General features: G+C 40.9%; 1 protein-coding gene across 1 annotated transcript in view; it reads right to left on the bottom strand.

Moving 5' to 3' along the window:
• LOC306960263 (noelin-2-like) overlaps positions 1 to 22,973 on the bottom strand; it is a 132,326-nt gene that overhangs the window by 87,921 nt on the left and 21,432 nt on the right. The window contains exons 2-3 of the mRNA XM_079552640.1: positions 20,101 to 20,250; positions 4,070 to 4,225 (exon numbers count right to left, since the gene is read on the bottom strand). Coding sequence (XP_079408766.1) covers positions 4,070 to 4,225; positions 20,101 to 20,250 — 306 coding nt within the window. The remainder of the gene's footprint in view (positions 1 to 4,069; positions 4,226 to 20,100; positions 20,251 to 22,973) is intronic.

Below are 22,973 nucleotides of genomic sequence, written 5' to 3'. Positions count from 1 at the left end.
GCCTTTTCAAGACTCTCATCGCGCTTTTTGTCGCATTTCTCATTCACTCGGTGGTGGTGGGTTACGAGTATACAGTGGCAGAGTGGTTAGCAATCTCGCACCACGGGAGGAAGAAGGACGTCCCGGAATTCGACAGGTGGGGCTTTTCTGTGTGGAGTTTGCATGTTCTGGTTCCTCCCCAATCAATCCCAAATATGAACTATGAACTAATCCAGTGGTTTCCAAAGGGGGGGAGGGGGGAGGGGTCGTCAAGATGGTTTTAAGATATGAAGGAAGAAAATAAATAATATATTGACACTGCATGAAACATACACCATTGTGGTTCTCAATTGAAAACAGCTTTATGTTTTGCCTGTCACACAACTTTGGAAACTTACTTTAACACTGTTTTGAAACGAATATCTTTGAAATGTTGGCTTAAATTGTCAATACACTGATTCAGACGACTGGGAAAGTTTTGGTCTCCTCTTTCAAGTATTCGGCTTTCGGTTTGGACATTATTCTGTAGGTTTTCAGGGTCTGTGGGCGATCATTATAAACCAGGGATTGGAGATAACCCACAGGAGATTATCAGGCTAAATTAGGCAAGTACGCAGGCCAGTTTACGTCCCCCTCAGCAAGATCAGGCTTCTAAATCCATTGACATCCATTTTGTCTGGGGGAAGATGCAGTTCATGGTGAAGAATTGGACTAAAAGACGTCCCGAAAGTTACTTTTACACTGTTTTGAAAAGAATATCTTTGAAATGTTGGCCTAAATTGTCAATACACTGATTCAAACGACTGGGAAAGTTTTGGTCTCCTGTTTCAAGCTTTCGGTTTGGACGTTATTCTGTAAGGTCTGTGGACGATCGTTATAAACCAGGGATTGGAGATAACCCACAGGCTAAATCAGGCAAGTACGCAGGCCAGTTTACGTTACTAAGGCTTCTAAATCCATTGACATCATTTTGAAAACTAGACGGCCCAATCAGGGAGGAGTCGAAAATGAGCATGATCTACACACTATTTTACGCATTGCAGCAGCTACAAACTTGCCTCGTAGCGATGTTTGATTGCATGGTCCCTGTCAAATAAATGAACATAGACATGAAGTGTGCTCCCAGCAGTCGCTCCCTGGTCAGATGTTTCCTCGTCTCGGAGTGCGTGGAGCTTGACAGTGAAGTAAACCCAGCATGACTCGGACTCAGATCTGCGGCTCAGCGTTCAAATGGAATTAACACCAACACTCCTTTGACACACCTTCTGAAGGATCAATGCCTCAGCCCCGAGGCAAACGCTCTGAACCTTCTCCCTCTCTGTCTGTTCCTCTACAGCAACTCGCTGGATGCTTCTCCATCGCTGGAAAACTGGGCAAAGATACAACGTTTTCTGATATCCATGGATTTTTGATTTTGTCTGGCTGTAGTGGTTCAGCCTTTCTCAAATGTTAAAAGAGACAGATTAAATGTGAGAATTTTTTGTGAGAATCTATTCCACACATACAGCATAATTCAACACTTTAAACATTGCAAGAGGCGATACTAAAACAACTTGAAAATAGAAACAAATCTTTAACCTCTTAACTCCCACCTGAACCGAGAGGATCTTTTTCCTCACGTCTTCAGATTTTTTTTTCATCATTTTTTTGTTGGGTATTTTGTCATTTTTTTGTCATTTTTTGTTACATTTTTGTCATTTTTTCGTCATTTTTTGTTACATTTTTGTCTTTTTTTAGTCAAATTTCTATCACATTTTTGTCTTTTTTTTGTCACATTTTGTTACATTTTTGTCATTTTTAATAAAATTTTTGTCATTTTTTGATACATTTTGTTCATTTTTTTTGTCATATTTTTGTCATTTTTTGTCATTTTTTGTCACATTTTTGTCCTTTTTTCAATTTCTTGTGACATTTTTGTGACATTTTTGCCACCTTTTCATAAATTTTTCGTCACTTTTTTGTCACATTCCATTTTCGTCTCAGTTTTGTTGCTATTTTCACAGCTTTTTTCCAGAGGCTTTTGGGCTGGGGTAAAGCCAAACTGGAGAAAATGTGCTCGGTTCAGGAGTTAAGGGGTTAAAAAGCCTGCAGAATCCCATAAGCAAAACAACAACAAAAACTATCGCATAACCAGTCGCCGTGGTTCCATAAAGTCTCCATTGTGAGATCAATAAAAGCTTATTTTATCTTATCTTAAAACATGGAAGAAAACACATTATAATCACGGCCCTGTTTGTGACCAAATGCCGCCATGAGAGTTTTGAAGTGATGGTTTTGTTTCTGAGACATGCAACATTAGTGTCACAGTCAATTGTCTAGTGCATTTATTAGTGGCAAGATGAAGCCCCATGAAGCATTGAAGCCTCACAGCCAATTGCATCACACATGGTTCGAAGCATCAAGGTGCTTTATTTGCTCCACTACGCCATCATGTGGAGAAGAAATGTATCAATCAATCAATGCAAGTTTATTTATAGCACTTTACAACAACACCAGGAGGACCAAAGTGCTTCACAGAAAGATAAAAACAATCAAATAATGAGTCTTTAATCTGGATTTAAAAAGGGACAGGTCCATGAGAGTGTATAACATGCTGAGTGCTTACAATAAATGGTGGGGGCTGAAAGACTAAATTTGAGAATTTAGAGAGTTGTGATGTAAAATGTCCAAGTAAAGCCCAAATACACAAAATGTGAGGGGGAATCCATTTCATTTCACTGTCGCTTTTGTTTCGAATCGCGCTCCAAACCCGCCAATCATTTCCTGAATCAGTCACGTGGTTACGGCCACTTCCCGAGGCTTCGAACGCCACCACACACGTGATCGATACGCGCTTCAATAAAACACCCCTCTAGATTACTCCACACACGCTTCGAAGCCTCGACGCGATCGGCACATCACTACTATTTATATAATGAGAAGTAGTTACTGGAGACGCGAGCATCAGGTTGTTTCTAATAAGTGCTTGTATAGTGCTGTGCATAAACAAAAGTTCCTCTGATGCTACATCCAAACTACAAAATCAACCAGCCACCTCAGTGTGTGATCATTGTTACTTGTAGATGCTTTATGTAGATGGGTTTATTGACTTTATTACTGCGTATTTCATGTTTAAAGTTTAGAATCTCATGACCGTGATTTATCTCGCCTTGCATCATCATCATTCAGAAACTTGAAAAGCAGCTTCTCCACGAGGAGACATTTTAATAATCCAGAAAAGAAAATGAGCTGGCGTGTATTCCAGCAGTGTGAGAGCAGGTCTGTGCTCTTCCTGGGTCCGCAGGGCAGGGGACGGGGAGATAGATAGGTGCACAGAACACAAAGGCAAGGCAGTGCAGGATTTCTCAGACAAATGTCACCTTAAGGCTTGTAGGTGTGCATAAAAAGGTGAACTGTGAAAACAAGGATGTACTGTATAGCATCTGGAATATAATCACGATGTTTGTCAAGAGTGCAATAACATTTTATTCTTTCAAAGTCAGCCAGTGGAGGGGTGTCCATCTGGAGCAGAGAGTTACAGATTTTGCTACTTACTGTGTAGAGGGGCTGCAGTGCCCAATAGGAAATGTACTGCAGGTTTTTAGATGTCTTTGACGCGTACGGCAACCAGTGACACTGTTGTTTCTACAAAAGTCCTCACAGTTGAACAGATCTGAGCTCGTGGTAAAGGTTCCTTGCCTTTTTCTTCAGACCAGGGCCATGCTGCCGTGTCGTTTGTCTCCATCTACCATAAGTGCACATGTTCCCATTGATTTAATGGTATCTGCATAATCGGCGTACTTAACAAACACGGGGTTAGGGAGCTCTGGGGGATTAGCAGGTCCAGTGTTGTCTATGGCAGGTCAGCAGAGGGGCAGGGACGCTGAAACGTTAGCTAAAGCCATTGCTCTTTTAAGTGTTTGGTAGATTTAGTAGGTTTGTAAAGATTGAGCCATCTCACGATTCAGTTCGATTCACCAAACAGGACCCATTTAAGAATAATGATACAATTACGACGTAATTAAATCCGATTTCCTTGTCAATATTCCTTAATAGAGAAATTAAGATCTGAACCCCTTTGAGAATCGTTGGGAAGTGCTTGTGCTCGTACCTGCAGGTTCTTGGGGGTGAGCGTGCGGGGGTTGTCCACGTAGGAGTGCAGGCGTCCGTCCACACCCCGCAGCAGAGGCTCGGAGTCCCGCACGTACTGGAGGTCTCTGGAGGTCCGCAGGTCCACCACCTCCAGGGACTGGCTCACGTTCTGCACCTACGCCACACAGGGAGGAACATCAGAGAGAGGCCTGAGCACAGATCTGAAATAAAACTAGACGGGGAAGACAAAAACGAGGGTTGTCGAAAGCGGGTGTCGCGGCCATTTTGTCATTGTCTGAAAGACTAGCATCGTAGCATCGTTTCGCCCACTTATGTTGGGTTTACACGATTCGTTACCAATGTCAATTTTCCGTCATTCATGACATTGGTAACATTGCTTATTCAGCGTGAGAGCATTCTTACAGCATTTGTAGTGTAGGAATCACTGTTTGCTCTCACACTTACGCTCAAACATGGATAGAAACCCGGTTTAAAAGGACAAATAAGAAGCCAAGGCATAAACCAGTCACAGTTTCTCATCGTTTAAACACTATGGCCTAAATCAGGGGTGCCCAAAGTGGTTTAAACAGAGTGAAAAACTATGATTTTCATGACAGACTTCCTTCATCATCCTCATCATCATTTCTTTTTATTCCTTTTATGAAAATGCATCTTCGTACAAGCCACGTATTGTTCACACTTTCAGTGTTTCTTTACATTCCCATGATCGAGGATTTAAAGGAACAGGTCACCGTTTTTCCATAATGAGATATGTTCTTACCTGAGCTTAGACGAGTTGACACGTACCTATCTGGTCTTTGTGCGTGCCCTCAGTCACGCAAAACAACCAAAGATCTTGTTAGCATTTGGCCTCTCCCAGTATATTCCTATAGCTCCAAACGGGGGTGAAGTTAGAAGCGACCACGCTCTTCCACGGGTACAAAGACCAGACAGGTACGTATCAACTCGTCTAAGCTCAGGTGAGAACATATCTCAGTTTGGAAAAACGGTGAACTGTTCCTTTAACATGCATGGTATTACATGGCTTCATCACTTCATCAAGTTGTTTCTTTTTGTAACTCTTTTCGAATGCCAGGATATTTTTGCAACTTTTTAAATCTTTCTTTAGAGAATCCCATGCTTTTACACCAGCAACAGACAAGCACATTTGTTTCAAATGTGTTCGTGCTCTTGGATGTTTAAAGTCATACGGCTAAAACACAAAGAACTTTCGTAAGTCCTGTGGAAGAGCTTTGTTTCTAGCTTTGAACATCACAATAGAGTTTGCAATTCTACGATGTCTTTAAATTTGACCTGATCCTGACCTAATGAAGAGTGGATTTGGTCGGTCTCTAAAATGGCTCTTTTCTGTAAAAGAAATAAAGGCATTATGTTGCTGTGATATGTATTACTCTATATTTCTACACAATAATTAAAATAATATCGCAATATCGCATTCACATTGTATTATACGGTGAACTGTATAAATAAGCTTTTAGACTCCTTTATTTTTAATAATAATAATAATAATAATAATACATTGGTTTTATATAGCACGTTAATGGACACTCAAAGACGCTTTACATTGCACTATTCGTTCACTCCATACTCGGTGGTGGTAAGCTACTATTGTAGCCACAGCTGCCCTGGGGTAGACTGACGGAAGCGAGGCAACCAGTCTGCGCCATCGGCCCCTTTTGACATGCAATACATGGGCTTCCATGTCAGCTTCTTCCCCTTCGCCGAGGCCACAGCTCTAACTACGCTGCGTTGCCGTCTGTCTCTTTTTCCACCGCAGCAGCAGAACCATCCTCCTCATCAGCCCGTCTGCACCAAAGCTAATCTGAACCTGTCCCGGTTGAAATAGGCGTTCTATATAAAGCTACTGTGAGTAAGCTGGCCTTTCTTCTGCCAGTTTTCCAGTCTGTCGGCGCCACGTCAGAACATCCCTGTGAAGCTCCCCCACCTGCGCTCCCAAATCTCTCCCTTCTTCAAACGCGAGGCACACGAAAAAACAAGACAGCAGGCAGAATAACATTGGCTCACGGAGATGCGAGGGCGCTCGCTCACACCCAGCCCGCATCCGTACATGAGAATCCTGTTTGTGAGGGATGGGGTCTTTGCAAACAATACAGCGGCGTCTCCGGCTCTGCTGCGCGAAGGACGGGGGAAAAGTTTCCGCGGTAAACAAGTGGTGGTGTCTATGCAAGGTTTTTCATTTGTGTTCCTGAAAGACAATCTGAAACAGGAGGCAATTGTTCAACAAACCCACAAAGATCAGATGTTTTTAGTGTAGTTAAGACTATGTTAGTGAACATACAGTGCCTCTCGTAAGTATTCATACACCTTGAGCTTTTGCACATTTTGTCATGTTTACAACCCTAAACATAAAGATTTTATTTTGATTTTTTTTACTGAACGTTCACAAACAAGTAACAGACAACTGTGAAGTGAAAGCAAAATGATACATGATTCTGTTATTTTTCAAAAAATAGAAAAGTGAAAAGTAGGGCTTGCATAAGTATTCATACAGCATTTTCTGAGTGCATTAAATTGCCTTTAAAACATTCCTAATGACTCCAGAATGTTCACTCCTTGGCCTAACGGTTAAATAGAGGCACCTGTGTGTAATCTACTCTCAGTATAATCACAGCTGTTCTTTTAGGCCCTCAGAGCTGTGGTCGGAGTGTATTGGTCACTAAACAACATCATGAGGGCCAAGGAGCACCAGAGAGGTCAGGGATAAAGCTTTGGAGAAGTTTAAAGCAGCATTAAGTTATACAAAGATTTCCCAAGATTTAAACATCTCCCGGAGCACTGTTTAATCCATCATTCAGAAATGGAAAGAGTAAAGCACCACTGCAGACTTACCAAGACACGGCAGTTCACGTAAACTAACAAACTGAACAAGGAGGACACTGGTAAGAAATACAACCAAGTGCCCCAAGATAACTCTGGAGGAGCTGTGAAGTCCTGCCGCTGAGCTGGGGGAATCTGTACATGGGACAACTATAAGTCGTATCTACACAAATCTGGCCTTCATGGACGAGTGGAAGAAGAAAGCCATTACTGAAAGGAGGCCATAAGAAATGCCGTTTGAAGTTTACTAGAAGTCATATGGAGGACACAGCTCCATGTGGTTTGGTCAGATGAGAGAAAAATGTAACTTTTTGGCCCAGATGCAAAACGTTATGTATGGAGCAAACCTAACACTGCTCATGGTCCTGAGTGCACCATCCCCAGTGTCAAATATACGGGTGGGAGCATCATGCTGTGGGGCTGCTTTTCCTCAGCGGGGACTGGGGAGACTGTAAGAATAGTTGGAATAATCTGACAGAGCTTGAGTTGTTTTGTAAAGAGGAATGGGCTAAAATGTCAGTCTCTACATGTGCAAATCTTGTAGAGTCAAACCCCAAAAGACTTGTGCTGTTATTACAGCAAAAGGGGTTTCCACAAAGTATTCATTCATGCTGTATGAATACTTATGCAAGCCCCACTTTTCTATTTTTTGAAAAATAACAGAATCATGTATCATTTCGCTTTCACTTCACAGTTGTCTGTTACTTGTGTGTCAACGTTCAGTAAAAAAATCAAAATAAAATCTTTATGTTTAGGGTTGTAAACATGACAAAATGTGCAAAAGTTCAAGGTGTATGAATACTTTCGAGAGGCACTGTATATCCAGTATAATTGTGGCTCATTGGGAACCTTTCTTGTATCAAAGATGACAGGTTTAAAGGATCTGTATCCTGCTATTTTAGCCATTCCAAAGTTAAGTATAGGCATTTATATGATATATTGTACCTCTACCACTATGGAGCACTCATTTTTGTGATAAATATAAGTGTTTTCTGGAGGTATTTTTCAAACCTGGAAGACACAACACTTCGATTCAGTTAACTCCGCCCCCTCTCTCTGCACATACAACTTTACCATAATATAAATAAACAGCAATAAGTAAAGTTACTTCACGATGCAGTTATAAGGAGTTGACATCTGCAACACAGCTTCACAAATGGCTAACTCACATAAGCTAACACTCAAGCTAACACACAAGCTAACACACAGGCTAACACACACGCTAACACACAAGCTAACACACAAGCTAACACACACGCTAACACACAAGCTAACACACAAGCTAACACACAAGCTAACACACACGCTAACACACAAGCTAACACACACGCTAACACACAAGCTAACACACAAGCTAACACACACCTGCTAACACACACCTGCTAACACACAAGCTAACACACACGCTAACACACACGCTAACAAACACGCTAACACAAACGCTAACACAAACGCTAACACACAAGCTAACACACAACCGCTAACACACAAGCTAACACACAACCGCTAACACACAGGCTAACACACAAGCTAACACACACGCTAACACACAAGCTAACACACATGCTAACACACAAGCTAACACACAAGCTAATGCGCGTTTTGATAAACTCACCGCTCTGTTTACATTATGGGATTCACGTTGGTTATAAAAGTTAATCCACCTTGATTCTGGTGAAGGTTCAAACAAACATTATTTTGGTGAAAGTCGCTGAATCCCGGAGAGAAAAAACAACTTCTGGCGAGTGGCCTCTTCTTTAGGAAGGTTGAATAAAGTCCTCGTAACCAAACGCGCTTCTTTTTCTCCGTGACATTATCGTTAGGTAAGAAAACAGAACAGGTGTGTCCAGAATAAGTTACAACGAGCTCCATCTTCACAGCTGCAGCACAAACATGACGTCTGTTCAGACTCTCAGGGGGTGCGTTTGTTTTGGCCCCAGCTGACCTGGGGCACATCATTTTTTTTTTTTTTTCTTCTTCACTGCGTGAATGAAGCCAGAAACCACTCTGGGGGTGTTTTTGATAAGGAAATAGCATAACAACATGGCTATAAGCCCAGAAAAGTCGATTTTGCATGATATATAACCTTTAAGTTTCACTCAAATCTGGAGAAAGCAGACACATTTACAGATTTAATTTAAAGAGCGTAATGTAGTGTATTTATGTTCCAGTCGAACACATGTTGATTCTAAAACAACGAGAGCAGATAAAACCATCCCTTCATGAGTCCGGGACTCGCAGTGGGTCCCGTCGCGCTCGTATCACTTCCTTATGTGTTTGTTCAGTGAAACAGGCGTGTGATGAAGCCGGGCTCTGATCAGATGCAGTGTTTGTGGTTATGAATACGAATCTCCCAGCATGCTCGTGTGAGTGTGGCCCAGAGCCCGCCCCCCTCCCTCTCCGACAGGAAGAGTGGGGGCAGCTCTCAGCGGGCCATCATCGGCTCGTTGGTTTGTTTACATCGCGCGCTCAGGCTAATTCGTCCGTCTCTGCGAGCAGACCAGCCCAGTCAATACTCGGGATAGAAAACGTGAGGGAAATAACACATCGGACACACAGGACAAAACAGGTGTTTGTGAAGGACATGTTCAAGAGCTGCACCGTCAATCCAAGCGGCGAGTTGAACGGTCGGGATTAGCTCATCCAAAATCCTTTGCCAACAACAAATATTTTGTCTCCGTTGTGTGTAAAAAGACTTCCAGATTAATTCAAAACCTCTTCCATGTTTGCCACGAAAATGTGCTGTCAAACATACATCACTTTGTTGCTCCAATAGAGACATCGCAAAAAATGGTCAAACTAAAACAATCTGGGTACATTTTTTTTTTAGCAAAACCTTAAATAGAATTGTGTCCCCATTTTTCCCAAATTTGGAACTATTTATTTTTTCCCAATTTATTATACAGATTTCCCCCCCATTTCCCCTACATTTCTTGACTTTGGGAAACTCCAATATTGTGCATACCTCCCAAACTGCAATTTGGATATACTTTTGTAATAAAATAATAAGCTTCTTCCGGGTCTAAACTGTTGACGGTTCCATTGACAAACACAGCGAAAAAACACAACTTTATCTCCTGCTGAAATAACAGATAAAAAGCCAAAAACTGTTTTACGCCTAATAAGAATAATACACTGCGTTCCAAATTATTATGCAAATGACATTTTTCTAAGATTTTCTAAATTGTCAACTCAAATGAGAGTCAGCATAATTTTTAAGTCTTTACCTGGTAGAGGATCATTTAAATGTGGTGGAAAAAATTTCCTAGTGATAACAGTATTTTTTTCAAAAATAAATATAGTAAAAACCTCAAAATCCACTGTTCCAAGTTATTATGCAACTCATCGTTTCAAAACATTTTAAAGCTTGTAATTAACTGAAAATGGTCATTTGTTGTATTTGTAGCATTAGGAGGTCATATTTACTGAAATCAAAAGCTATTTCAATCAAAAAAATATTAACAGGTCAAGTTATATTTTAACATAGGAGCCCTTGTGTGATAGCAGCTTTAAAATGCTTAAATCCATTAAAATTGTACGTTTTTGGACAGTTTCTGCTTGTATTTGTTTGCATGATGTCAGAATAACCTCCCAGAGCTGCCGTTTGGATGAAAACTGCCTCCCACCCTCATAGAAGTTTTTTTTGTTGAGGTTCCAAATGTTCTCAACAGGGTTGAGGTCAGGGGAGGAGGGGGTCCACATCATGAGTTTCTCTCCTTTTTTGCCCATAGCAGCCAGTGATGCAGAGGTTTTCTTTACAGTAGGACATGGTGCGTTGTCATGCATGAAGAGGATTTTGTTAGGGAAAGCACGGCTCTTCATTATGTAGCATAGAAGACAGTGGTCAGTCAGAAACTCCACATATTTTTCAAAGGTCATTTTCACACCTTCAGGGGGCCTAAAAGGGCCTAAAGGGGCCGACCAGCTCTCTCACCATGATTCTGGCCCAAAACATGACTCCGCCACTTCCTTACTGACGTCACAGCCTTGTTGGGACATTGTGGTCATTCACCAACCATCCACTACTCCATTGAGTTAACCATCCAGGGTTACACGGCACTCATCAGTGAACAAGACTGTTTGAAAATGAGTCCTCATGTATTTCTGAGCCACTGCAGCCGTTTCTGTTCATCAGCATTCAATTAACAGTTTAGGGGAGACCCGGATAGAAGGTTTATGCACAACTGCAGCCTCTGGAGGGTCTTACACCTTGATGTTTGGGAGACTCCAGAGGCACCAGCAGCTTCAAATACCTGTCTGCTGCTTTGTGGCATCTGTTCTCCTAATCTGATGTGTTTGTCTGGCAGAAACCGTCCATATTGTGCCTTTATCTGCACAAACCGGAGTGTGCTCTGAATCATCCACAAATCTCTTGTCAGTACGATGATTACACTTAATCTTTCATGAAATATCGAAGGTTTTCATACCTAGACCAAGGCATTCAACTATTTCAAGCTTTTCATCAGCAGAAAGTCCCTTTTTCTTTGCCATATTGCTTAAAAATGATGATCTGCATAATAAAGTGGAACACCCTTTTTCAGTAGTTTTTCCCTTAACTGGGCTTAACCCGACAACTAATTATCCCAGGTCTCTGAGATTCATGTCAGTGATTCATAGAGCCCCAAGACACGATACCATCCATGAGTTTCATTATTATTGTTTTTTTTTTTACCTTTTTGACACAAAAATCCAATTTGCATAATAATTTGGAACGCAGTGTATATCTCACCATTACCATTACTCCTGCAGGAGGAGCCATAAGGAGCTGGTGCAATGTGATTTGGGCAGCTCCAACAGCTGCCCCCACGACCCGGCAACGGACAAGTGGAAGAAAATGGATGGATGGACCATTTCTCCAGGAGAGAAAAAAAGAAAAAAAGAATTGAAAAGTTGGAAGTTGAGAGCGACCGGTCTCTGCTGATTGGTCCAATGCCACAGTAGTGTGATCTGTGCTGTAAGTGATCTCTTCTGATTGGCTGAGTGAGGACCTCGTGCTTCTTTACCTTACTGATGTGCAGCAGGGAGGCCATATTTAAAGTGTGCAGAAATGACCAAAAATACTCACTTAATACACAAATACTCACAAAATTACTCACAAAATGTCTGAGTATTTATGTAAATGATCATTTTTGTGCCAATACATATTTTGTGTACAGCACTTTGGCCAAGTTGTGCTTTATAAGTTGGTATGGTCTGGTCTGGTCTGGTCTGGTTTGGTATGGTATGATATATATAGCCAAAAATATTCTTTGCTTCCACGTTTATTTCCGCACTATTGGGCCCAAAGACCGGGGCGGGTCTTGGGCATTGTCCCGATGAAAACGCAGAGAGAGTTCCTTAAAGCAGTGTTTTTCAACCTTTTTTGAGCCAAGGCACAGTTTTTTCATTGAAAAAATCACGAGGCACACCACCAGCAGATAATTAAAAAAAAAATGTAACTCTGTAGCCTATATTCAGTCGCTCTCATCAGTGTCTTGAATAGGAACACTGTATAGTCTCTCTAGCCACAATCCCACTGTCACCGCCACCTGTCGCATCCATGCATCACTAATTCTCTTGTCTCAAAGAAATTAGCTATCTGATCTGATATGTACGAGTATTACACGGCTACTCTGCCGATCACTAGACAGCACAGACACTCGAAAACGGTACATTATTTGCGGATAATAATGAATGCATAATTTTTCCCAAGGCACACCAGACAATATCTCACGGCACACTAGTGTGCCACGGCACAGTGGTTGAAAAACACTGCCTTAAAGGAACAGGCCACAGTTTTTCCATACTGAGATATGTTCTTACCAGAGCTTAGACGAGTTGATGTGTACCTGTCTGGTCTTTGTGCCCGTGGAAGAGCGTGGTCGCTTCTAACGTCACCCCCGTTTGGAGCTATAGGAACATACTGTATGACATCTTGACATCTATATCATTTTGTATGACTGAGGGCACGCACAAAGACCAGACAGGTACACACTACACATCAACACGTCTAAGCTCAGGTAAGAACATATCTCAGTATGGAAAAACCCTGGCCTGTTCCTTTAAAGTTTGCAGAGATGGTATGTTTTTCAGACCTTTTACACTAATGTATGTTCTCTCTTGGAATGATACCATGAGACTAATCTCACCTGTTTCCACATGGGAGCAGGCGTCTCTCTGCTGGACTCAGTGGGACCGGAGGGATTACCTGGACCACACTGAGCTGAACTAATCCGGACACATAGGATCTATACCATGGCACTGAGGTGGGCATACGCCTGTGCTCTGTGTTAGCGAACTCCTAAATATTCATTAGAGTTGAAAGTAATTCAAGGCACCGCAAGCAATTTTCCCCGTGTTCTGTTCAAACAGACTTAAGTAGTAGCAGTTATTTGGACCAAAGCAGAAAGAGAGTGCCACGCTCAATAAATATTGGTCTTGACGTGTTAAGAAGTCCAGAAATACTGTTTTAAAGGAGGAAACTAATGTTATATTTGATATAAATAGAAGCGAATGATTTGAAGAGTTTGACAGAAGAAAATCCATGAACAAATGGAGCTGAAGTCTGTGGTAGAGGTAAGATTTTATGCCCGAGCCCGGTCGGGCCGAGTTATCACACATGACAGTTGGGTTTTGGTTGGGTCGGGCTTGGAAAGCAAGATTTGTTATTTAATTTCTATTATAATTATTTTCAATGTCATTATTTTCTGTAATAAAAATCTAAGCTATAGGCTTATTCTATTGGATACAAAATGGAGTATATACTTGCACGGGGGATTACATTGCACTGGGTTAGAAGGGCCTAACACAAGATGGCCGCCATAATTGCCATTCGTTCCAACTATTATTACTAGGGCCACGTCCTCTAGAGTTTAATTAAAGAGCTATGCATTTCCTTCTATTTGAGAAAGCCTCGGCCATTAGCAACAGCGTCTTGTTTGGTACGTGGGAGTGTGGTCAAATCAATACAGGCAGCGAGTGTTGTCACAATACAAACATTTCACACTATATGCAAGTGAACTTTTGTCTCTTTCCATCTGCACTGTATTATTTATTTATTATTTACAATGCATGAGTTTATTTGGGTTTACGATGTTCTTCAAAAATCACTGTAATATAAAAAAAAAAGTCCATGCTTTGCATAGTCCAATGCTAATACTGTACTTGGTGATATAAGCTACAATATAAACTCTTTACAGACTGGACTTGGCCCATGACCGGTCACTGCTGTCACATTTAGAAGAATAACAGTGCATTCATTCAAAGCTACAAAAAACTTTTAAAATGCCTTCAAATATATCTATGAGTCAAGTAAACATGTAACTAAATTGTTGGCTTTGATGTAATTTCATGTTGTTTCATGTTATTAAGAATAACATCCCTGTTCATACGATTGTGCCACCCTGATATTTTAAGATTACAAATTGTCGGACAAAAGTTTTTTTAATTTTCTCAAAAACTTTAAAACTATTAATGTGCACAAATTATGGCTTATTTGAAAGACATTTGATATACAATTATGCCATGATGTTTTTTGTTTAATTTGTTACCCTGAAAATACAATTTTCAGAAGCTTTATTAGTCAAATCATTTGCTCGGACGGTTGCGCCACCATTTTAGGGGTTTGAGGTGTGAAAACATTAAAAAATATTTATTATTGAAATGTCATGAAAATGTGTTTAAACTCCTTAGGTTTTGTAGAATAAAGTGATACATATAATGAAAAGATCAAATTATTTTTAAAAGAAATATAACACTTGGACACAAAAATATGCACGTCATGTCATTGACCCAAGGGAATCTTATTTGTACAGCTCTGTCCACATGACCCAAGTAACTCAAAAGGCTTTGCACGGCACATTTATTTTACTCAAAAGGTTTAGAAGCCACACTTATGCACGATATGTCCAAAATGGTCTGTTTTTGCTGCAGACAAATGCAGCCATTTCCAACCCAATGACCGGGCCTTTTGGGGAGGAACTTGGCAGGGTTGTAGCGTGAAAATCTGTGCTCTAGGTGAAACCTGTCTCCTCTCCTTCTCGTCTTGAGTTATTAAAAGAGGAACAGCCTCAAGTGTGAGTGGGTGAGTCAAACATCGCCTTTGCGCGATTTGGAGAGAATATCTAATTGTATTTATACATAAATATTTTAACAGTCTGGAGCGAATCAGTTAGCAGAGCGGCGTTGTTTCAAAATCCCTTTTTTTTTTCCAATTGGCACTGGCCCATACCGAGTACCAGTCCGATACCGCGGGGTGTGAATGAAAACAACAGCTAAGTCTGGATAAAGGCGCTAAAGCAAAGAGCACATGGCTAATTATGCAAAATAAACAGTCTGCTGAGACACTTTGCTCCTCCATTCTGCCATAAGTTACGCTTCCACTCTTTGGAATAAACAAAGACATCACAGAGGGACCTTCAGTGCCAGTATTAAAGGCCTGAAGTGTTGCCTTGGCACATTCACGTATTTTTGAGTCATCTGTAAAAGCTCTGATGGCGGCCATTTTAGGGATAGGAGTCCTCCTAGGTACATCAGTGTCTCTTTTACCTAAACACCCAGGATTGAAACGGTGACAAGAACACTTATTTCAGTGACTGGTTCTGTGCTGGGAATGTCTTAGGGCCTTGATGATGCACAGAGCCTCTGGAGAAAGCTAATGCTAAGCTAAACCTCCGGTCATCACTTGAAAACGAGAAATATGCACAAATAAAGTCAATAAAACCAGCACATACATAAAGAACCATTTTACAATGATCACACACTGAGCCAGGCTTGTTGATTTGGAAGTTTATTGCTCAAATTTCATCTACAATGGGTCATAGCCGAGTGTTTTTTTCCCGGAGCTAACAAGCTAACCGCGAGGCGCTAACGGCTATTTCGGAAAATTCACTGAATACCAACAGCATATTATGCACAAATAACGTCAATAAAACAGGCAACTACCTGAAGCAGCCTTTACAATGATCACACAATGAGCCTGGCTTTACATATGTGTGGTTTATTGCAGACTTTTCATCAACAATGAGCTGTATTCGATTATCACAAGCTAACGGGTAACCTCGAAAAACCATTGTCCACCTGCACAGATAATGTCCGTCTTTTGAATCGTATGGGCTCCTGCAGATCCTGGTGTAGTCCATGGGGGTATAGTTAAAGATCCATAGGGCATGGCAATAGCAAAGAGGGACTAGAGCCTCCAAACAGCAGTTATTTTTCAGGCAAGAGCTCCTTAGCGTGCGGTGTGGAAGTTCGTCTCCAAAGTCACTTTCTGGGTCAGACACTGGATCAAATCATATCCTGTGTGGCCACTGTTCCCAAAGTGATAAAGTAGCTCCTTTCCAACAATAAAAAATAAAATGCACCGAAAATCTATCATAGTTTGAATACGTATGGAGACAACAAGCGAGTGTTGTGATGCCACAGACAGTGTGTGGAGGGGGCGTGTCGGAAAGGGTCAGAGGTTCTTAAAGAGACAGAGGCCTATTTCAAGACATTCACTACAGCCATTTTGAGAGAGCAATTTTACACAAGGCAGGTATTTTAATTCACTGCATTTACAGACAAACAGAAGGTTTGGTCGTCATTGTAGTGTGCTATAGACTGGTGCTATGTGATTGAAAAAAGCATAATACCCCCTCTTTAAAGCAGAAGTGCACAAAGTGGGGTCCGCGGAAAACGATTTGGATTTGAACTTTGATTCAGTTATGCAGGAAATCGACTGACTCTGGTTTGTAAAGGGACTAGGGCTGGGCGATATGGACCAAAAGTCATATCCCGATATATTTTGGTTGAATATTGATATGCGATATAAGTCAAAGTCAAAGGCAAATACGAGTTTTATTGAAAACTCGTATTTGTATAAAACGTCAACATAAACACTGTATAACAAATCTCCGTAAGGTGCACATTTAAATAAATTAATTAACTAATTAATTACCTAAATAAAAATAGCACAGAAAATAAACTTTATATATTATGAGATAACAAAATAAGTTTAAGAATAAGATAAACTCCCTCCTTGGTGACTCTCTCAGATGTGGATGAAACTTTTTTTTTTAGTTCCTCCACATGTGTAATGAACACATGCAAATTTGCTCGAACTCCCAATAGTTTTTTTTTTGGGTCAATTTACACAACCACCTATTCTGCTCCCGGGTGCTTTTTGCGTTTGTGAGCACCTTTAAAGAGCTGTAGCTCAGCTATGGAAACATCTATAGGGCTTCAATTCGGTCTCTGCCATTTCGACTAAACATAGTTCCACGAACGTTGGATCTATAGCCTGCTAAAAAAAATAATAATAATTTTCCCCCAAAATGTCAGGGGCTCTCGCAAAGAAGTGTATTGAGTGATCCTCTTCATATTCAAGGTGTTCGTTTATCAGGATATGACCTAACTGCAGGAGAAGCAGGATGTCGATCGGATGAAGGGTCTTTGAGTGATAGCTTCACAAAGATGGTCCTACTCAGAAAAGCTCAAAAATGGCCCTCTGGTCTATGCAGCAATTAAACATGTAGTCACTACTGAGGCACTGAGGCATTTTTTTCACAGATTGAAGGCCTATCAGTCAGTCTGTAAGAAGCAAATGTGTGTCTGTCTCAAATGGATTCATAGTGCATTTCTAACCATCTATTCATTGTTTAAATAAAAAAGACAATTGGTTTATAACAACAGAAATGCATATTTATGTCCACAGACCAATATGAACAGAACATTTTAGTTTTACATGTACAGTATGTAGATACATTTGTTTACCTCAAAACCACTGCAGATTCGTCTTTGAATTCTCACTGGCTTTATTATACTCTCTAAAAGGAATATTCAAGGCAAACATATTTCTTGAGATTACACATTTTTGAACATTTCTGTTATTCTTTTAAACTCCTCCTTCTGCAGCCTGTACTGTCATCAAAAATAGAACATGTTTGATGATTGTTCCTGGAACTATGTATAGTAGACATGGCAAAGACCGAATGTGACCCTGTACATGTTTCTATCGCTGAGCTACAGCTCTTTAAAGCTGCTCACAAACGCAAAAACACCCAGGAGCAGAACGGGTGGTTACAACTCCCTGTTTGGTAAATTATCTACAAAAAACAACTGGGATTTAGAGCAAATTTGCATGTGTTCATTACACATGTGGAGGAACTCAAACAAAATGTTTTAACCAAATCTGAGAGAGTCACCAGGGATTCTGTGACTTTGGGTGATTTGGCAGTGAATGACCCTTAAGCCTGTTTCATACTAAATTTACCAAAGAGTCCAAGAGAAAGACAGCACAGGGTTAGGGTAGGTCTGTGGGAATGACTGTCAGGTCTTGTGTGGGAACTGGGCGGCATTGTGTCTTTAGCTGGATGACTATGACTATTTTTTGGCTTTTTTCTTGACAACAAAAATCCTAATTTTGTGTCTCTCAAAGCTGCTTTTTCAGTGGGAGAAAGGGGCGGCTCCACACCACTGAAGGAACACTCTGTAAACAAGTCAAATACATTGTAAATTCCAGGCGGGCCGTTTGTCCACGGGGGGTTTTCTGCTGAGACTTGGGAACAGTGGGCTAACATCTAGTAGCTACAGCTGAGGGAAACTACTTCATTGAGAAGCGAAGAGAGTGAGAGCGAGAGAACTACAAACTTTAGTCCACTGTGAGTTAAACAGTGTCCCGAGAGAAGGAGAACACATCACTGGCACCATGGTGGGACATACTGTCCTTTCTTGAGGCATGATTAGGCGTTAGACTGCATTACTTTGTCTTTTGAACAGTTAAAAGCGACTTTGGCAGGGGTCATACAAGAACTGTAGTGCCACATGATACACCGTGTTTTTGATGTTCAATGTTGATGTGTTTTATGTGTTTTAAAGGTTGGACAATAAAGTTTTCGTATTTATTAGCAACTTTTTATATGTATATCAATTTCACCTCTCTTCCTGTACTGTACAGGAACTGTACTACATTTAAGGTCCTATATCATGCTAAATCGACTTTTAACTATGTTGTTATGCTATTTTCTTATCAAAAACACCCCCAGAGTGTTTTTTGGCTTCATTCACGCAGTTCTCAGCAATCCTCCTGAATCCTGCTCTCTGAGCAGCTGCTCCGCCCTCTGCTGGTGAACGACTGACTTGTTCCACTGTGACGTGAGAAAGGAACGGAAGTGCTGTAGTGTGACGTCTGTAATGTAATGTCTTACAGCCTGATTTTAATATTTAAACAGTTTTTTCATTATTTCTGCTGTAAGACAGAAATAACGATATCAAAAATGAAGGAAAAAGTGCCCAACGCGTCCGTGCTGCGCCTGTGGTGAAAACAAACGCACTCCCTGAGCGTCTGAACAGATGCCATTGTTTGCACTGAAAGTTGTGAAGAAGGAGCTCTTTCTAACCTGCTCTGGACACGCCTGTTCTTTTTTCTTACCTAACGATAATGTCAAGAAGAAAAGCGCTTTAGAATTTTATTCAACCTTCCTAAAGAAGAGGCCACTCGCCAGAAGTTGGAATTTCTCGCCATGATTCAGATGATCAGACAAAATCGTGTGTTTTTCAGTGAGTGTCACTGATGGATGTTTGGTGAACCTTCGCCAGAATCAAAGTGGATTAACTTTTATAACCAACGCGAATCCCATAATGTGATGGAGAGGCCAGGACAGAGTGGTGAGTTAATCAAAGGGTGTGTTAGCGTGTGTGTTAGCATGTGTGTTAGCTTGTGTGTTAGCTTGTGTGTTAGCGTGTGTGTTAGCTTGTGTGTTCCTCCTCCTCCCTATAACTGCATTGTGAAGTAACTTTACTTATTGCTGTGATATTTATATTTCTACTGTTGCATGGATGGAGAGAGGGGGCGGAGTTAACTGAATCCAAGTGTCTTGTCTTCCAGGTTTGAAAAATACCTCCAGAAAACACAAAAAATAGTGCTCCATAGTGGTAAAGGCACAATATATCATATAAATACTTACACTTTACTTTGGAATGGCTAAAATAGCAGGATATAGATCCTTTTAAACTCATCATGCCGTGAAGGATTTCTTTCAAAGTCAAAATTTCCAAACAAACAAACAAACAAAGCAAAATATGACATATCTACATTTCTTTCTGCTTGTAGGTTTGTATTTGGACTGTGCATTCTCTTGTATGAACCCAGTCAAACCGCCGCAGACCCCGCCTCTCAGACCCCGCCTCTCAGACCCCGCCTCTCAGACCCCGCCTCTCGGACGTCAGACCCACCTGTTCCGTGAGCACTCGGAGCTGTCTGCTGCGGGGGTCTCTTTTGCACAGGTTCTGAGCCGGAGCCACCACAGTGCACACACACCTCCCGTCGGGGTCCGAGGCTGTGCTGTACACCTGCCAGCCCTCCTCCGAGCCGGGGTACAGGCCCTGCAACACACACAACACGTTAGACACAACCGGGACGTCACGTCGCCTCAAAGTGGACATTATGCACCTGCTATGGCTTCTACACATCCTTTAAACTCAAACTTTACATATTCCCAAAGTTTGTGTTAAGAGACTGTGTCTACAGTGGGGTGTCTATTCATATGAACAATGAAGCGCGAGGAAAATGAAATGATCTCCAAAAGGCTTGAGGTTGTAGGTGAGACATTCTGAAAACATTTGTAAAAAAATATATGGTTTGAATTCCATCATTGAAGTAAAAAAGGACAGAGTAAACGTTTGGGCACCTGCAGAATTAAAGTGTTTAAAGATGTGATACTTGACATATTTGGGAACTATGAGGAATTACTAGGCGGCCAAGAGTCTTTCACTTCTAGTTTGAGGGAATTTAGTTCTTTCTTCCTTACAAAAAACAGAACAAAGAGATTTCTGGGCTGTCTGTCACACACTGCTCTTTTTCCACAGATCTTCAGCGATGTTTAGAGAGTGACTGTCAAGGCCACGGGAAAACCTTCAGACTGCACCCACATGTGATCCAGAATGGATTTGGAGCTGTGTTTAGGATCACTACCTTTGTAACTTTCCTTCAGAATTTGTTGGAAATGAATTTCATCCATTCATTCATATAACCTAAAAATGTTCCCTGTGCCAATGGTTGCAATACCACCCCACAGGATGATCGGTCCACTGCCAGGAATCTGGGGATGTCACGATTTAACTTTTTTTTTTTACAATTATTCACAATTATCGAAAATTAAAGGGACTATACGGAGTATAAAAATGTTAAAGTTATGTACTTTCCTCCCCCTACATGTTCCAGCCATGTCCTCATGTGTAGAATGAGCTCAGACCTGTTCACCACAACTGCCTCTAAAATCCTGCACTGTCACTCACTTCTGGTCTGAAGTGCCGTCATGCACGAGCTTAATATAGAAGCTCCAGTTACACGGATGACCTGAGGTGGCAGTAGTGAGTATAAAATGACCAATAAAATGACCAATCAAGCCCCTTTAAGGAAGAAAATACAGAGAATCTCGGGACTGGACCATCTTTTCTTTTGTTGCTTTTAACCGCTTTCCCCCACCTTAACCAAGTGCTTTTTCTCCAGTTCAGCATTACCCAAATCTAAAAGCTTTAAAAAATAAAATAAAATAAATTGTGGTATTGTTGCGTTTTTTTCCCCGCATTTTGGGAAACTTTTTTTGTCGCTCTTTTGTGGCTGTTTTGTTACGCTCTCATCTTCGTTTACATCTCGTTTCTGTCTATTTTGGTCCCTTTTCTCAAGAAGCTTTTAAATTTGGGTAAAGCCAACTGGAGAAAATGTTCTTGGTTCTTTTGGGACTCTTCTTTTGGCAGCGTTATAATGAAAACTCTTTAAAAAGCTGTACTTCTTCTACCATCTAAATGTTCAGGAAAAAGAAACAACTTTTTACCGTGACATAAACACAACATCACATGGTTATTTTGGGACTCTTCCTTTCGGCAGTGTTATAATGAAAACTGAGCCTTTGGGGTGGATTTAACACTTTCTTCAGCCTGTACCATTAACCTACAACCCCTTTTACAACAGCGTGCCCCCTGCAGGCAGCAGTGCGAGTGAAAAAAAGTAAATACAAGCTTTCATTTTCCACCAACGGCAATCTGGACGGTGAGCAAATCAACGGCACCACGATGAACACACTTTGAGCGCAGGACTGCCCGGTTCAGGAAATAAGAGGAGTTATGACACAGTAAAACACAGGTGGCTGAAAGCAGCCAACGAAGAGACATCACTGCTCTCATTTGTGTTGAAGAAGCAGCAAAATACCACTCCGGAAACTTTATAGCATGATCAAAAGCTCTGGAAAGCGAATTATGCATGAATTGTCTCCTTTCAAGCTCCAGCTTTAGAGCCATATTTTGTCTGGTCAGACCAACAGGATGAAAAAGGAATGTGTGAAGTGCAAGTGTGCAGCAGTGGCAAAGTCTGGGCAATTCATCAAAAATCTAATCGAAATCTCAATCTCCACTTTGGTCTTTCTCAATGATCGTCATGGGACTTTAGAATCAGCCGGTTTACAGGCAGTTCTTTGGCAGAAACAGCTCCTGGTTTGGGAGTTTGGACGACACAATGCTGGATGTTTTGTGTTAAATGGAGGAAAGTATTTGTATTTGTTTTTTGTTTGAGCTGAGGTTTGTATAAAATAGGGCTGTCAAAGTTACAGCTTTAAGTGCATTAAACACATCACATGCTGTATGTTTGGAGCTAACACACTCCTGTATCTGAGCATTACACTTGTATTAACTACATGTTCTAAGCCTTCAGACATGATGTACTTTGATGCAACAAAAGCGACAGAGAGCTATTCATTTTGTCCTTAAACAACTTTATGAATCTTAAAGTTTGATGATTGTGTTCAAAAAGTTCAGCACCAAAGAAAATGTCTCTACAATGTGATTATTATTAAAATGTTAAAGCCTTGGGCGAGTGAGATCCCCTTTATAGCTGTTGGGCTTTTTTCCATAGATTTATGAAACTGTGAATATTTGTTTAATGAAATGTGAGCAAATGCTTTAAATGTGAGTGTTTTAGGCTGGCCAAGTATTAATAATGAATATGATTATTTTACAATAAAATGTGTTATTGATTGACAGCACTAATAATGCATTCGTTTTAAACAGCGCTTTTCCAGACAAGCTCAAAGTTGCTTACAGTTTTGTGCATT

This window comes from Gobius niger (assembly GCF_951799975.1).
Source record: "Gobius niger genome assembly, chromosome: 3".
In the NCBI taxonomy this organism is placed as follows: Eukaryota; Metazoa; Chordata; class Actinopteri; order Gobiiformes; family Gobiidae; genus Gobius; species Gobius niger.
This window is presented reverse-complemented; position numbering and strand designations above follow the sequence as displayed.